This window comes from Pavona decussata, unplaced genomic scaffold, assembly GCF_977016875.1.
Source record: "Pavona decussata unplaced genomic scaffold, jaPavDecu1.1 SCAFFOLD_6, whole genome shotgun sequence".
In the NCBI taxonomy this organism is placed as follows: domain Eukaryota; kingdom Metazoa; phylum Cnidaria; class Anthozoa; order Scleractinia; family Agariciidae; genus Pavona; species Pavona decussata.
In genome coordinates, this window is record NW_028145430.1 from 4908201 (window position 1) to 4926246 (window position 18046).

At 40.2% G+C, this 18046-nt stretch overlaps 3 protein-coding genes across 3 annotated transcripts in view; all 3 read right to left on the reverse strand.

The window, feature by feature from the left end:
• Positions 1-18046, reverse strand: part of LOC146489322 (uncharacterized) — a 219254-nt gene that overhangs the window by 144534 nt on the left and 56674 nt on the right. The gene's annotated exons all lie outside the window — the stretch shown is intronic.
• On the reverse strand, positions 2034-4256 carry LOC146489326 (uncharacterized). The gene has a single exon (XM_085107787.1). The coding sequence runs from the start codon at positions 3802-3804 to the stop codon at positions 2083-2085; it is 1722 nt and encodes a 573-aa protein (XP_084963913.1). The 5' UTR covers positions 3805-4256; the 3' UTR covers positions 2034-2082.
• Positions 6265-17561, reverse strand: LOC146489327 (protein CEBPZOS-like). The gene is made up of 3 exons (XM_085108058.1): positions 17411-17561; positions 7631-7675; positions 6265-6563 (listed from the first exon to the last, which is right to left on the reverse strand). Exons 1-3 carry the CDS (start codon positions 17520-17522, stop codon positions 6490-6492), a joined length of 231 nt encoding a protein of 76 aa, XP_084964184.1. The 5' UTR covers positions 17523-17561; the 3' UTR covers positions 6265-6489.

An 18046-nucleotide genomic window follows, 5' to 3' on the forward strand; every position in this document is an offset into this window, starting at 1 on the left:
CTGGGCTGCAATGGTTTTTTAATAAAGCTATCTATCTATCTCTATCTGACCAAAGAGCGTGAGGACTCTGGGTACGAGATTGCCCTTTCAACCGAAGTTTGAGCTGGTTGAGAAACAACAACAACCAAAATTCGGTTTTTCCTAATAGAAAACGAAAAAACCTAACCAACTAAAAGTGGTTGGTCCCAATAGAACACGACCTTAAATTATCACAATTATTTACTTTCAATACAAAAGTATTCATCTTCAGAGTGAAGAAAAAGCAGACCTTTGTTTGCTTGTTTTCAACAGTCATTTGAAATATATATCCTTTGAATTTAACAAAAACAAGCTGCTTACAATACGGAAATAAGGTAAATCCGTTTGAACCCAAGAAAGTGCAGACGCGGCACACTTATGCAGTCTGATTACTTGAGTGTTCCGCTATCTTTCAAGAAATCTTTGCGCCAGTCATGTTAATGAAAACGGTCAGTACCCAACTTATTTTAAGGAGCTGCAACAGTCGCGAAGAACCCAAATGACATGAATTTATAATTTTAAGTGACGTGTAGCATTAGCGCTGAGGTCAATAATGAATAAAAAATCTAATTTAAACATCAGTGCTTTACGAGATCTTACCGTTCAACCATAGCACAGAGACGTAAATGTTCGTTTGCGATTGCTAGCACATTAATGTAAGCCATGTTCAAGGACCGATTCACTCTTGAAGCCCTCGGATTACATCGATATCGTAATTTATTTTTCTTCAAACATGAAATGGCAAAGGTAAATTTGCATTCAAGGCTGATTTCTACGGAGCCCCATAAGGGACAGCAGTAAAAGTCGCAATAAAAGTGGCAGTAAAAGTAGCAGTAAAAAAAAAGTGTGTGTGTCCCTTATGGGGCTCCGTAGTAAGATTTATGGGTAGGTTATGAATATTCACAAGCATACCTTCCCAAGATCGCCACAAACCGCCTCCTTGACCGACATGTTTTCGATTGAGCCCGCGGTAGTAACGCTTGGTCCCGCGATAGCAAAAGTAGCAGTAAAACTCGCAGTAAAAGTCGCAGTAAAAGTAGCAGTAAAAATCGCAGTAAAAGTAGCAGTAAAACTCGCAGTAAAAGTAGCAGTAAAAGTCGCAGTAAAAGTCGCAATAAAAGTGGCAGTAAAAGTAGCAGTAAAAAAAAAGTGTGTGTGTCCCTTATGGGGCTCCGTACCATTGAGTAACGAAAACCTACCGAAAAGAAACCAAGTAAGTGCCATCAAATCGCGGGCTCGCAACCATCGCCCATTGCGCATCTTAACAATCATGACCTGAAAACTACTACGAGAAAAGGAAGAAAACTACGCCCCGGGTAATAATTAAATTCGGCCGCATAGTCAAGGAAACCCAAAATTTCAAAAACTTCTATTTACAAAGTGAGAATAAAAGGTAAGGCACTTAACAAACAATTTAAGTCCGACTTTGTTTAAGGAGGGCCCTTTTTAACACATTTTGTGTTTGCTCGTCCAAAGAAGTCTGCAGCAAAATGAGATGACCACAGGAAAAAGGTCTCGGGAGTTTTGGTACTGAATCAAATGAATGAATGCGAGCAAATATAACCCCAGTCAACAAAACTAAATGACAACTTGGTTCTTTACACTTTAAGGTGTAGTTGGATCGCACTTTCAAGAAACTGATAAAACGCGAGAAAACAGGACTCAAGCCACTTATTTAAATACAGTTAGGCACAAGTCTGGAACAAATCAGCAATCAAAAGTCAATTATCATTAAGTCACACGCTTACTAAACCAGCAGAAAAGGACCAAGAGGATCCAAATTCACTACTCACAGTGTATTTTGACTCCGTTGAGCTAAAATTTGGTTTATTGTTGTTGTTTTGAGAATTCTGCAATGGTGAATGTTGGTTGAGTATTGAACTTCGCAGTTCGGGCTCCAAAAAATCGCCAGATTCGTCAAAACTATTTGTCGCAAAACAAAACAAAAAATGGCCTTAGGGATAACAAGGTAATAAATGGGATCGAAGTTGAAAGCAGTACATTGAAACAATAACCAATATCAAAACAATTTATTGTTGCTACTGTGCGCTGACAAGATGCGCGCTACGTTAAGTCGTTCGGAACGCATTCAGGGCAGTTGTCTTGTTCTGCTTTTTGGGTGGCCGGCGGTACACGTGACTTGGATGCATACTGCGGACGTGCTTGCTGCATATGCCTGGTGGTGTCATCACGTGACCTCTGTCCTGATCGGGAGGTAGAGTAGTCGTAACGGCGGCTAAATTCAATGGAGCGAGTGACATAATCTCGTGTATGATCTTCAGAATTGCCGGGATAGTCGTAGGTTTGTGGAGTTGAAGGAGAGGACTTCAGGAGATGTTTCAATTGCACCTCAAGGATGCTGCATTCGAGCATCTTCTCGCGATACAAGTGCTCTGCCATGTTTAGTTGAGTACGAAAGTGCTGCAGCTGTCTTTGGAACTTCTGATTTGTGATAGCCAGCTGAGCTCCTGCCATAGACATTTGACGCCGAAGCCCTCCGTTTTCACGCAGCACACGGTTTCGATGCTTCCTAACTTGAGTGAACTGTCTGTAAAGAGCTTCTTGCTCAATCTCAAGTTCTCTGTACTTTTGCTGCCAGTCTTCAGCGTCATCCACTCTATTTGCCCATGACTCAACAGATTCCTTTGTTTCCTCGTCTTGCATCGTGTGAGAGGTTTTAAAGGCTTTCAGTTCCTCCTGAAGTAAAACAGCTTCACGCTGCGTTGCCTCCATGCTTTCCTGTAACACCGTGGCGCGGCAAAGGAGTTCTTTGTTTTCTACTTTCAAAGAACGGAGCCTATTCTCAATAGCTTCCTTTTCAGATGTTAAACAATCATTCTCTGTTTTCATTTTCTCCAAATGGCTCTTTGCTTCATCAGCATCTATCTTGTTGTCCTGGTATAACTTCTCCCTTGTCTGTTTCTCTTCACTAAGTTTTCTCTGGAGTGATAAAATCTCTTCTTCTGCAGTATTCAGCCGATCCAAGACTTTTTCTTTGCTCGCTTGCATATCTGCGTTCTCGCGTGTAACTTTGAGGAGCTGTTTTTTAATATCATTGACGCAGACATCAGCTTCATTGCTCAAACTTTCGTTCATTCTTTGCTCAAGGTCAAGTTTTTGCCTGAGTTGTGCTATTTCAACGTCAGTTTGGTTTTTCTGTGACGATAAATTTTTCTTTGCTTCAATCAACTCTTTATTCAGTTGCGCCACTACTTCCCCGCGTTGTTCTTCCATTCGAAAGGTCTTTTCCTGTTCCTTGAGAAGGAGCTGGTGTATTGCATTTGTTTCTTGTTCATCTTGGGATCTTAAGCGCTTCAGATTTTCGAGTTCCTCTTCAAGAGAATCCTTTTCTGCTGTTAATTTTTCAACAGTTTCGTCAACCTCCATCAAAGTGACGCTTTTCTCCTGATTTAGCTTCTGAAGTGCAGAAGCCGACTCCCTGCTTTGTTTCAGCTCGGTTTTTAACTCATCTGCCCTGGCGTTAGCGGTTGAAAGGAGATCTTCAAGGTTTTGGCGTTGTTCCTTGTCTAGTTTTAGGGTTGCCGTAAGCTCTTCCACATTGCTATTAGCAGTTTTAAGTGAAGTCTTCAGTGTGGTCACTTCCCTTTCGGCTTCCTTCAGTAGATCGTTCAGATTGTTCCTTTCAGTCTCTAGATCCCGTAAACTTGTTTCGCTTAATTTTTTAACAAACATCATGCACTCTTGCAGGGCTCCTTCCTGCACTTCATACACTTCTAATACTTCGTGTTCAACAATGGACATATCCTTTTGCCCTTCTTCCGCCATGCTTCTTTGGAATGATAACTGAAAAGCACTGCGCGTTTGACAAAACAAACAGACGTCACAGAGCTTTCATAACTAATTTTCGGTACTGACGTGCGCGTACGTCGTAATTAGGATAGCGCGCTCAAATTAAAGCCGCGGCGTTAATCCCCAATTAGAAGCGAAATAGACGTACTTAGAAATCTTTCGAGTTTGCTTTTACTTTGCGTGTGTAAAACGACAGCTGCAGTTGCTCGAGTACTTCTAGATATTGAAACCTTTCCCAAACGAACATTCCAATAGACTAATAGACAGGACTCTTCTTAGTAGACTTCAAGAACATCAGAAGTGACAAAGAAATCATTAAATACACAACAAAGGTGTCTCTCAAGACTACGCTTGACTTACCTGACAGATAACAGAATTTTTACATCACAAACGTTTCATAAAAATTGGATTAATAACACAGTGGAACCCCGCTTGACGGACATCTGCATAATACGGCCATCCGGTTGTTACAGACAGTTGTGTTTTCAAATACAAAGTTTATTAAAATAGCTGTATATGCATACGGTGACATCGTAATTAAACAAAGGACCGGGTGTAGTGGTAATGGACAGGGCAAGGTATATCAATGAAGCTATACGTCAGCTAAGAGATGTGGAGGTTTATGTGACATTGGATAAAGATCCAACTAATGATATGATTAAAATGGTCAACAATAGGGTTCAAAGGGCACATGAAGAGGGAAGTATAAGTGACAATACTCTTGAATATTTGTGAGTAAATAGTACGGCGAAAGCAGGAAGGTTTTATCTGCTGCCAAAGTTGTATAAGGGCTGTCCGGGACGACCAGTTATCTCGGGATGTAATACACCGACAGAAAAGATTTCAGAATTCGTAGATTATCATCTTAAACCATTGATAGCTTCTATCCCATCATTTGTCAAAGACAAGAATGATTTCCTTCATAAACTTGTCGACATTGACACACTCCCAGAAGGTGCGATTAAGGTTTCAATCGATGTGGTGGGTTTATACCCTCACATACCTCACGACGAGGGCTTAGATGCTATAAGACACGCGTTAAAGGCCAATTTTTAAACACTACCCACAAATCCGTTGGGTCTCATCTTTCATGAAATATGCGTTTTAGGTGTCAACGTTTTTGCAATCGAGTGTATAGGTATATATATATATCTGAATGTAGTGTATTGCTCTGGAGACTAAAGCACTGAATTGTTGCCACCACAGATTATTATCCAAGTTTTGTTTATAACATACCAATTAGTTACTATACTCATTTTGTTATACTTTCACTACAGGAAATTGAATTTTTTCCAATGGGGGGTAAGGGGGATAGGGTAAAAAATGACCAACTTTTGAAGTCGACATTTTTCACTAGTTTTTGTCCATAGGGAACTCGGCGTGTCCAAAACTCCGCTGGGAATAATTTTCAAGTACAAATAACGCTCTGACAAAACAAAGTTAAAGCCTAACCCTGACGTTATCTTTTGTGTGCTTTTTATTTGATCGTGGTCCCTCGGGAGGCCTAAAAATCGTCCCAGGGGGCGTTTTCGGAGACACTGATTCCATTGGCAGCTTTTTAATGAATATTTGTCGTTGGCTCCAAAAATTGAATTTTTTCCAATGGGCTGGTAGGGGGAATAGCGTCAAAAATGACCAAATTATTCAATAATTTGATCATTTTTGACCCTATCCTCCCTTCCCAAAGGAAAAAAAAATGCGATTTTTGGACCTTCAGAAGATATTCATGAAAATGGTGCCAATCAATTCAGCGTGTCCGTAAACGTCCCCCGGACACATCTTAGACCTCCCAAGGGACCGGGGACAAAGAAAAAGCCCACAAAGGATGAAGTCACTTTTGGGTCAAAACTAAAATTTTTTGTTAAGGCTTTATCTATACTTAAAAATGATTCCCAAGTGATTTTTTCGACATTCGGAGGTTCCTAGGGACTTAAATAAGTTAAAAATGCCGACTTCAAAATTTGGTTATTTTTGAGCCTATCCTTCCTACCCGAACAGAGTAAAAAAATCCGATTTTTGGACCTCCAAGAAATATTCATGAAAAAGGTGGCAATCGATTTAGCGTGTCCGAAAACGTCCCCCGCAACACGTTTTAGGCCTCCTAAGGGACCGCGGAGAAAGAAATTGCCCACAAAGGATAAAATCACTTTTGGGAGAAAACTAAAATTTTTTGTCAGGGCTTTGTTTGTACTTAAAAATTCCTTAGTGCTTTTTTCGACACCCCGAGGTCCCTAGGGACTTAAACGAGTGAAAAATGCCGACTTCAAAATTTGGTCATTTTTGACCCTATCCCTTCTACCACCCCAGAGGAAAAAATTCGATTTTGGGCCTCCGACAAATATTTATAAAAAAGCTGCCAATCGAATCAGTGTGTCATTTTCGAGCTAAGAGGTGAAAAGAAACCTTTCTCACCGTGCAAAACGTATCATGCTAAAGTTGGGACTTCTTGTTCTCAACTCTATTTCACTTTGCTAACCTTCTCACAGACGTTCACAGAGAGTTCAAAAATGGAACCCATGCTTTTCTACTATCCATTTACTGTACATCAATTTCAGTTTCAAGATCTAGAATTTGCTCCATATATATGGTCATTGCTGCCATTTGTATAATGCCTTGTTAAACTCCGTCAAGCAGTCGCTGATGCATCTTTGTGTAACCACTCTACTTTCCCCAGGCCTCTGCATCAGCCTCACGTGCTCCATTATAACCGCCCATCTCTGCCGCTTTGTAAAAGCCTTTGAAAAGTGAAAATAAGAACTTCACACTTAACTTCAAACAAACAAGCTTCGCTCAATTTACTACATTTTTTGAATACTGCCCATTTATTGCAAAAATACAAACAAGCAAACAAACAAACAATCATAAAATGCGTATTACTACTGACCCCCCCACACCTAGATTAATATAGCCTTTATATCTTATTTTATTTATTTCACTTTTTCATTTGAGGCCGTTTCCTACACCAATGGTTTTACGCCACGGATTAAGAAACAAAGATCACATGACGAACGAACAACCAAGGGTTGCCGGTCCCACGCAGTTGTTATAAGGGACCTTCAGATTTGACTGCGAGCACGAGATTGAGTACGAGTACGACTTTTCAAATATAGTTTACGTGAACCACTGTAACATCAATATTGTTCGTATGGTCTTCGTATCTGCTGGTAACGGGAAGGGGCAAGAGTTTTAGGGATGTGACTGATTTAGGATTTGAAAAGCCGTACTCGTACTATAATAATAACACAACATAATATAATATAATAACAAGAAAATCTCTGATCGGAAGGTCCCTACTACTCTACTGTGGGATGCCAAGCTGAGGGCTATGGTGACTAGAAGTTGAAACTTATTTGTCAGCTACACTTCAAGTCTTGCTCTCATTTAATTTTGTTCCCAACTGCAGCAAAGTCTCTGAGGGATAATCCGGCCGAACAAGTCACGCTTTTGATTAGTTCCCCTTCACTTCATCAACGTTCTAGCTTTCTTTACCTAGTTGAAGCCACTTGCAACGGTTGTTGTCGGAGATTTCATTGGACAGTTATACTTTCCGTGTTCGTCACCAAAACAGTTTTCAAAACGTTGTTGGCTAGTCATTGGACTGGCCTTGACTTCAATTACTACTAGAGCTAACCATGCATACACCAAACGAAATCAGTTAACTCCCTGAAGTACTCCTTCTTTGTAAAAATCATCAAAGATTGGAACAATTTACCGATCTTAATGTTCAAAATGGTTCCGAAGTAGGCTGGAAAACAGCATCGATAATGTCTTTAAAGTGCCTTCACAGAAAAGAAAAACTCACCTTCTAGAATTGATGGGAAGTTGTCACCCATCCACTTCCTGTAATCTGCAAAGTGTAAATTAAAAGAAAACTGCATGTTAACGAGGGTAGGAAGTTAAGACATCTCTTGTGCTTGTATTGTAGCCATCAATTCAGGCTAGCTCTCAGTCTGATTACACCCAGAAACACAACTCTGAATTTGGGTATTGCTATTCAATTATTAATAACCGTTCTCAAGAGCCTTCGTGTCTTTGTGAAAATTATGTCTTGAATGACTTGAAGTGAGAATAACTTTAGACTTAGTTTCTTTGTAATAAAGGATGGAACTAGATTTCGTGAAACAGTTATTGCGCTATCACAACTCTTGGGAAAGACAACAAAATAATGCCAGGCACTTTTCTCCCTTAACAAAGGGTTTGGGTGCTATTGCACTACATCCTTCCTCTTTCTGATAACAAACAGTTACATTATAAACATAATGCTGAGACAACAGTAAAACATAATAAAAAGAGGACATTACACGGCGGCGCGAGGATATAAATTTTATTTAAGAGTAAACAACAACAACAAAAACCTTTATTTTCCTCAAGATTAATTAGAGTGTTTTAATTACATTCTTATATGGTTAAATTTGTTTAGTTTGTTTTGAAAATTTTAAGGTAGATTGAGGATGGAGGCCAAGTTAACCATCCGATTTTCTAGTTGGCCTCCACATGCGAACAAGTAAATTATTGTTTTTAACACGAGAAAATAAAATTCATATCTTCAACCCACCGTGTAATTTTCTTTTATTGTATATACAAATTCATCGCTTGCAATTTTTCACTTATGTTTGTACAAACAACCGTGAAAAAGCGGGAAATGACATCAGCTCTATCCTCACTAGTGAGGATATAGAAAATACGCCACTTGGGTTCTAGATGTAGTTTTCATATGGGTTTTACAAGTTGTGTAAAACTCCTGTCTATACCAACAAGGAACGTTCAAGTTACTGCTGCACAAAAGGATCCCATTAACACATCATCTACAATCCTATTGATGTTTTGCGACATGTAATTACAGTACCATAGATAAGCATGATAATCTTACAAATTTGTGTCAACAGATTCATTTACCGAAATTTTCTTTAGCTTAGGAAATATGGTTATGGATAATGAGGTGCTAAGTGAGAGGATGTGTTAAATAGAAAAAAGATCCTCCAGTCATTTACGAAACTTAAGCAGTTGGGAAAAGAAAGCCTGTAAAAAATTCAGGCTTGAACGGGACTGAACCCATGACCTCTGCAATGCCGGTGCAGTCCCGCAGTTAAAATACATGTTTTTTTTATGGGACATATTCATATTCATTAAGAGAATATGATACGAAAATCAAGTCTAGCTCATCGAACTTTTTCTGCTTGTCACACAAGCTCTCTTGAGAATAATTTATTAGAATTTTATCAGTGCCAGAAGACCAAGGAAAAAGTGAAATAAACATGATATACTTTTGTTGATGTACAAGAAACTGGAGGAAATGTTGCTGAGAGGTCAGCGCGTCTTACTTATCCTCTGGAGATGCCAGATTCAAGTCCCACTTTGAACAATAGCTGGAGTTGTTCCCTGGTAGTTCCTAGTTCATCCCCTCATCCTCACTTGGAAATAGCCAGCTGGTCCGACTCTTGTCAGTTGGGTTTCTTAATTATGTTTGTTTCTGTATGGTTTGTTTCATTACCCCTGAAAAGCCCCTCACGGGGAAAGGATAATTAGAAGAAGAAGAACGTTTATTGATTTATACCGCTCAGGGTAGCCCCTTCAGATGCAAAAAGCTGTATGTTATCAATGGGAGCCCTGAGCACAACAATGTACTAAAACTACAATATACATATACTTTAAACTAATACTGATAATAATATAGATAGAAAACTATGTACGAATAAAAGATTTAGAAACAAATAAATACGAAATACCATCAAGATAGTTCGTTAAAAAGAGTGCAACCATAGTAATAGAAAGTTCGTTTTGCGATCTTATAACTTGGGTGCCAAGGTAAAACACGTCTACAAACAATCGAATACACTCATATAATACCAGAAGAGCTGACCGTCCTCATGATTGCAGAAATAATGTAAAATTAACGTTATAAGAATTCCAAAACTCAGAGCAAAATATTTCACTTTCGCGTATTTCGTTTGAATCACTCGAACTTCGTCAGCGATCTGAATAATCAGCGGGCGAGATCATTTATTAGTCCCAGGAGCGAGTTGTAAATGACCAGGAGGTCCAGTCCCTCGTCCCTATTCAGGGAAGATTTTCTTTGTTAAATGAAAATGACCTCCTAAGCGTGACGTTTGATGGTGTGGTCTTTTGTGGATAGAATCGTTACGTTGTGAGAGTTGATGTTGTGTCCCGTTGCTCGGGCTTGTGAAAACAGTGAACCCCACATCGGGAACGTTACAGCGGATCTTCGAATCCCATGGGCTTCATGTCTTTCAGTTACATGAAAATCAGGAGGGAGCCTTTTCAACATCTGACGAGTTCTAATCACTAAGAGTCTGGTTTCATCTGGGTTGATAAGGAGGCTGTTATCAGTGTGTTATAGCAACCACGCCGCAATCTTGGTAAGCCATTGTTATGCGTTCGCATCCTTGACCGCGAACAACAAATACAACTTCGAATCATCAACGTATCTGAACGCGCCGAGAAGCCTGTTTGCGGGCTATGCCTTTGGTAATGATTTGATCTGAGTTGTGCGATTTAATGTGAATACATAACAATTGGCGACAAGGATGGAATTTATCACTTTCAAGCACTATCGGAAAACAAGAGTTTGTCTCATATTAAATACACCACAAGCAGGTAAACAGTAGGGAAATGCCAGACGAAACACCGAATGCCGCACCGAGCAAAGGGGGTTAAGCCATCGGCAAGGTGACAAGGTTTGTCGTTGGGATGGATTGGGAGCCCTACACAGAACAGCTGGACTTCTTTTTCATGGCAAATAGAGTTTCTGACAAATCCTTCCCATGGTACCTTACCAGTTAGCGAAGGACCTAGCTGCTTCTGTGCAGTTGAAGGACGACGCCGTCACTTAATATGTCATCATGGAACAAATGCAGCAACAACTGAAGCCCAAAAGATCAGTGCTAGCCGCCAGAGCAAGTTCGGTAACCCGTGAGTCTGTTAGCCACTACATAGCACCTTGACGCATTTGGTGACTGATTAGCAAGTTTGGGGAGGCGATGTAAACTGGCGAAACAGTTTTCCCTGAACTTTCCTGAGAGCTCCCCCGCATACAACTTCGCAGATGGACAGCTGACCAGCCCCTGGCTCAAGTTTAACTAAGCCAAAATGATTTTTAGCCACAACAAAATAGTTTTAAGGACAGTGCCTACTAATACCGAAGTATTTTTGTGCAGTTTATGACTATGCGGGAAAAGCAGATCTCAGCAAGGCCTATTGGAATCCAAAAACAAAATTGGGGGTAACCATGCATTTTTCAGAGATAATTAAGCAATGATATCTCTAAAAAAACGCCAAAATATAAAGCAATGTATGGGATTTTTTCCTAAATTGAAGCTTAATTATCTCTGAAAAACGCAAGGTTACCCCCAATTTTCTTTTGAGATACCAAAAGCATTTGGTAAGTTCTGCTTTCTCCGTATAAATTTAAACCGCGCAAAATATTCCTGTATTAGTAGGCACCACCCATAGGAAACCCGATTATCTCGCGATGCGCAGAACGAATGCGCAGTAACAATAGTAGGCACCGTAAAAATATCAAATTTGCTGTTGTGGGTCCAGGTTGTACTTAAATTTCATCTAAGCTACTGATAAATTAGATTATCAGTGTATCACTTGAATAAAAGATATACTCCAGCAACCTACAATTTTGCCCATTCTTGGGTCACATTTGATCCCACCAAGAAAGAATAAAGTAAAATAATACCATACACAAGCTTCATAAGTCCACAGGTTTCGTGAGGTCCAAAGCAGGGTCCTGAAAACGGTGGATAACTCGTTTTGTATAGAACACCCATAGCACTCTAGCATTTACTCTACATTTATACAACGCTAGGCCCAAACTTCTTGTCATTGGAGGTTTGTCCACCATAATTTACACACGCTCAAGATGTTGATGTGCTATGTCTTTTGCTTTTATCCGCTTGTACTGCATCTCCCCAAGCAGAATCATTCATGGTTTCGTACTCCAAACTATTTCCGCAGGGTGAGTCATCACTACTGTTGGCTATATGGGGCATAGCTAGCCATTTTTGGTCTGTAAGCTTGCCCGTTCCATACCTCGCCAGTGTAGAGTGGGTAAGGGGGGGGGGGGGGGGTCAATTAGGGCTATGATTTGTTCAATTCATGCTTCATTACAGCTCAGGGAGGCTTATATATAAGATAAAGCACTTTATTATAAAAAATATCACGAATTCTCAGCAACTAAACGCGATCTAATTTGAAGTGATAACCAGTACTACTGGACTGAATGACGACCTAAGTATCTCAAGTCAAGTTTTATGGGAATTGGAAGTTCTCGTAGTATCCTGTTCTTCTTTCCGCGAAAACCACAAGCCACGGCCTCCCCGTCAATGGTTATGTCTTTGTGCGCGTGCATTGGAGCAAGAGCCGAGAGTCGCTCTGTCTTCATGGTTGCCCGTAGATAAGTCTTGACTCTACGCATCGGGCTACGACTGCGCTCAAGAGTTGCGGTTGACACAGACATCGTGAGAAGGATCGTGAGGATGGTGTTAACGTTTCGATAAAGAGTTGCATTTATGTAGTCGAGAGTGTCAGCCAGGGTTGCTGGTCATTCTCCTGTAAATCCAGCCACTTTGTTCTCCACCGCAACATCTTCGTTGTCCTACTCTCTCGTCAGTCAGTTCGTTCGTTTACGCCGCACGCATCATCTTGGATGTCGTTGTTTAATCCTTGCAGTTTTGTTCACGGGAGGTGATACAGACCTACGAAGCGATCCCCCTGTGATAGGAGCCTATCATTCATTTCTTGAATGATCAATAAGAGGGAGATACACAGCTCTTTGCTAGTAGGACTCTGGCTTTGTGGATGGGACATTAACCCTGTGTCTTGGCATGCATGGCCCAATGTCAAACACAGCTGAATCTGTTTCCCCCGCTGGTGCACTTCCTTCCAAACCGACGGATCACCTCTCTCAACTTTCATATTTATCACGACTCTCGCTTCTTGGGCTCGCACGAACTTCAAAAGAGTTTCTGATGATAGCATGAACAGTTTATATTGATTTAAGCTGAAAGTAGAAGCATTTCAGCACTTGAAGGTACAGCTTTTGAACAGCTCTTTTTGGCCTGCTCGGGGGAGGGGGATTACAATAGAACCTGATTGTATTGTACCCAGTTGATTATTTCTTAGCCCGCTTTTGGTCCAGTGTACCCAGTTTTCCAGTTGATTCATACCCAACTACTCGACGTAATAAAACCAAAAGCTAATTCTATTTTGAAATGGTGTGAAGCTTGATGGGTCAAATAAACACCTACTAAGAATGATGCAAACTTATTTTGAATGTCATGTGACTTATACTGTAGTGTTCACTGTTCATCTTGCATTAAATTAAACTAGACAACTTCTTTTATGCAAATAGATAGTTTTAAATACATATAGCTTTATTTCAAAATTACCTTGCAGCCAATTGAATTGCATTATTTACAAATGTTAATATTTTAATATTCTACTAATTTAGATCATCGTAAAAATAGATTGGGAAGGAAAAGATTAAATTAACGCTAATATAATACCAGGAAAAAGTAAACAAAAGGCTTAAAACAAATTTTACATAAAGGCCATAAATTGAATTATGCATTGACACTGGGAGAGTACATTACCGAAATGAACGACTGCTTAAAATGTTCGGTGTACATCTATAGGAGGTTGTAAAAGGAGCGTTGTCTAAGGTTGTAATTTGGTTAATGTCTAGATGGAAAAAGACTAATATACAGTTTACGAGTTGGCTGGGATATCGTACTGGACAAGTTCTGCCTGAGCTGCCTGCTCTCCTCCATAAAACTGCGGAGAGCAGGCGGCTGTGCACAGGTTATAAGTCTGCGTGATGTAATCTGTCAGGGGGATTATGAGAGAAGTGGGGTGGGTACTTCTTGAAAACTTTTTTTGAGGAGTGATATTTGCTGATTGCAAAACCAGAAAAGATTTGTCTTTTGCAGGTCATCATAGAGGAAAAAGGAGCCTTAGAAGGGGGACAGGGTGGGCATTTCTTAAATTTTTTTTTGAGGGGTCATGTAAGTTTATTACTATGTCTTGGAAACTTGCCAATACTATTTCCACCTCTCATCACTCCTGGATGCGAAGAGGTTGTATTCACAAGCTAAATATTTAGCCCAATGTGGTTTGGAGTCAGGTATAGTTTTGGTTACCAAAGATTCCACCTTCATTCATGTTCACACTGTGTGGCAAAAGTTAAATGAAATAACCTTTGATTGCATTTAAGTAAACTATGGTGCAGTATTCAACAAAAAAAGGTCCTTTCCCATGCTGTTTTGTAATCTAGTTCGCCTCCTTTATTGACTGTCAGCTTGTGCTCCTTATATTGTAGGTAATACATCAAACATGAGGAAATAGAAAAAACGAGACACAGCCAAGTTTTTTTTTGACCAGCTTTGAGGTGTTTGGAAATAGGATGAAACATTCTATAACGTGTTTGATATAGCCTCTCAAACCATAAATAATTCTTCCAGATGGTGAAAGTAAAAAGCCCTCAAATGTTATGATAATTAAGACCACATTCCCTCATAGTAGTGATTTACTTTTGTTTTCTCTTCATGAATTAATAATAAATTTGATAATCATTTCTAAAGGTCAGATCCGGTTATTACTGTTACAGTGGCAGTTCTGATATCTGGTAACATGTTTCTGACCCATTTTTTAGGTTTTGTTCTTAATTTGGGCAGGTCCAACTTATTTGGATACAATTTTGCTTTTGCCATTACACTGCACAAAAATTAATGAATATTTGAGGTGAAATAGATAGTATTATAACTACTGCATTTAGATTTTTTGTTATGACACTAGTACAGTGGAACCTCTGCTAACGGACACCTCCCATTGGCAGACAGCCCTCATAAGCAGACACTTGGTCAAATTCTCAGCTACATACAAATTCTACATTTTAAACTCCCATAAGTGGACACCTCTCTTAAGCAGACACTTTTCTGGTCCCATGGGTGTCTGCTTATGGGAAGTTTGAGCGTATGCAGGTCATCTTTTAGTGTTTAATTTTAGAGATGTTGTTGTGACAGAAGTCTTAAATATATCTGGTTGTAATACCACCTAACATGACTACAGTTCTGGTCTAGTAATGCATACCATTGACCTACTTTGGCAGGTCAAACTTGTGATGATGTAATTGTGGTCTTTGGGTGATTTCATCTTTATCATTGTACAAATAACCATGACATGGATGAATATAGTCTTGTGGTTTTTTCATAGCTTAATTTACATAGTGGGAGCTGTTTGCACACATCAATCAGAGATACCAGTGGAGATACCCATTTTGCAGGTAAGCCATGCAAGTGTATGGTATTTACAAGGGTCGGGGGATATTAATAAAGGCTGTCACACAAACACCCAGTGTTATCACTATCATTACAACTGGCAGTGACCTTTAATTTTAATTTCCAGAATAAGTTTTTTTAAGTTTTGATCAATAATGATTTCTTGAAACATAAGCAAGCGAAAATTTAAGTTAATAGCCAACGTTTCGGCGTCATTGTGACACCATTGTCACATTATAAATTTCAATGTAACCTGTGCGATGCAGGATACGTTGGTTACACTTGCGGCCACCTCCACGAACGCATTGATGGACACAAACAAAAATCATTGTCTATTTGTAAACACTACTTGAGTGAACATAACTCGAACATACCTCCTTGTCTTTCAGAACAATTTCACATGCTAGCTAAATGTTCGAACAAATTTGATTGCCTAATAAAGGAGATGCTTTTCATAAGAAAACTTAAACCATCCATAAACGTGCAAACAGATTCGATTCGCACAAAGGTATTTACTTGAAGAACTTGTGATCCATTGTTAATATGCTAATTTGTAGAGACTGTAGAGTGTAGAAATCTTCGCATTAATTTATCCACTTTGCCTTGTGAATGGTGTCACGATGACGCCGAAACGTCGGCTATTAACTTTAATTTCCGCTTGCTTATGTTTCAAGTTTTTTAAGAAAATAGAAACCCAAACAAGGGGTGAGGTACTCAGTTTAACAGGGAGGTATGAATGAAGGCAAGTTGGCAGTCTCCCAAAAAGTCCTGCGAGGCTAAAACTGACAAAAAAATTAGACAGCCCACAATGCAGCCCCTAAAATGTAAGGGGCAAACTAGCTCCGGCTGTCACAAATTTACCTGAGAAATCCACCCCCCATCCCCCACCCCTCAACTAATCTTATGCTGAACAACATGTTTGTATTCTATGGCACAGTTATCCCCTTCATATGTCAACTAGACTGCAAGCAGTCCCTTTCTGGATAGTCGAGAGGTTGCGCGAAATAGCCGAGCGCGAAAAAAAGCTAGAGCGAACGAGCGGAAGGGGGCTTGGGGAGAGGCCGAAAAAAGGGGAAAGGAAAAGAAAGGGACTGCGCTCTTAGCTGTAACGGACGCGTTCAGGGTAACTCCGCCCACAATTCGTTAAACCCATTAAAAATCCAATTAAAAATGACAGCTAATAGATAACAACTCCGCATTGTTATTCAATGACCAGAACACTGGGCCAGAACATTAGGAGCGAAGGGGAATAATCGCCGAGCTTCTTTGAAAAGGCCAAAATTCGAATTTTTCTTCAGGGCCCAGAGTAAAAGAAATCGACGACACAAACGTCCAAAGTGTAATTAAGAGCGTGGCTCAAATTAACTGGAAAGCTGTTGTTATATCATTTTAAAGCATCCTGCGGTGAATTCTGCCAACAAAGCTTGTTCCGCGCAGATGCGAAAATTACATTGTACTTGTTGGCACAAATGTCTTTTAATAATGGTGGGATCTTCTATCTTGAAGGCAACTGCTTTTAAACCAAAGTCTTTTGACTGCAACTGGTCTTGGAAAATACTGCGAAACGGAACAACAACCACAATCGAGGCCGTGTTGGCAAAGTCGAAGCTTTGATAAATAATGGATTTCCCGAAACCAGTGGGAAGAACGACCATTACATATTTTCCACGAAAGCGCTTCTACTGCTAGCTTCTTCTGTTCCTCTTTTAGGACTAAGCCGCCGAGTTGATCGCTTAAATTTACAAACACATTGCTGCTAGTACTCTCTCTCACACCGAAGCCATTTTCCTAGTGATCTGAAGTGTTGACATCAAACGTGTGAAGAAGTTAATTACACATCAAACTTGTCTGAAAGCAGCTATTGTTTATGGACCAATCGGAATTTTCCGTTGCTGGAGCGACGGGAAATTCGAACGCGTTTGTTACAGTTAAGAGCGCAGTCCCTTTCTTTTCCTTCTCTCCCCCAGTCTCTTCTTGTGTATTTCTCCTCGCTCCAGTCTCGCTGCGCTATGAGTACACCATCTCGACTAACCAGAAAGGGACTGCTTGCAGTCTATATGTCAACGGTCTGGATCGAATGGAAACTGGATACGAATCAACCGAACATTGGGTAGGAATCGATCTCAAATCTGGCTACGAATCGACTGAAAAAGAAACATCTGGGTCATCTTGGGTACGACATAACCGAACAAGCCAGTCTACGCCGGCGATTCTGGAGTTTCGAATTGACCAGCGCATAAACAGGCCCTATTCTAAACTAACATTCTATTTTTACATACCTCTACTAGTGTTCATTTGATGCCATACTCTGTATGTCCCAAGAAAGAGAACCACTTCACCGACTACTACACCTTTTACAAATCTCTTCCAAAATACTGACCGTGGAATCATGGTCACTGTCTCTCTCCTCCGCAGAGGTTCGATGGGGCGTTATTTGTACCCGCTGAACGAAGTGAGTGCAGGCGCAAAAGCTGATAACGGAATTTTACGCCTGCACTCCCTTTTCTCAGCGGAGCCTCTGCGGAGGAGAGAGGTGTGAACGGGTCGGTGTCCGTTCGGTTGTGTCCGTGAATGGTCTGGGCTCAATTACAGCATTAGGGACTTTACGCAAACACGACGCCGACGGCAACGAAAACGTCAATAAAGAAAAGGCTTAATGAGCTACACAATGCTGTGCACGTGCATTACAAATTTTGATACATTTCGTCGCCATCCTGGGCCAAACAACAACGTGAAATGCCCAAATTCAAGGTTTTATGGAGAACGTGAGCACATTACAGTAAATGTTCATTCTCTGTGCTAACTTGAACACCGTTCCCACCAGTTCTGTTACTGGATAGTTCGGCCACATTGTAGAAGTTGAACGAATTGGAATAAGCGCAAAGTAGTACAAGTAACACGAACTTGTATTTTCA

Bases quoted from the DNA above. Each gene is read 5' to 3' on its own strand.
- LOC146489326 (XM_085107787.1), bottom strand. From the start codon at position 3,804: ATGGCGGAAGAAGGGCAAAAGGATATGTCCATTGTTGAACACGAAGTA.
- LOC146489327 (XM_085108058.1), bottom strand. From the start codon at position 17,522: ATGATTCCACGGTCAGTATTTTGGAAGAGATTTGTAAAAGGTGTAGTA. The intron at 7,676-17,410 runs GTATGTAAAAAT...TACACTTTGCAG, and splicing joins TCAAATGAACACTAGTAGAG to ATTACAGGAAGTGGATGGGT. The intron at 6,564-7,630 runs GTGAGTTTTTCT...CACTTTTCAAAG, and splicing joins CTTCCCATCAATTCTAGAAG to GCTTTTACAAAGCGGCAGAG.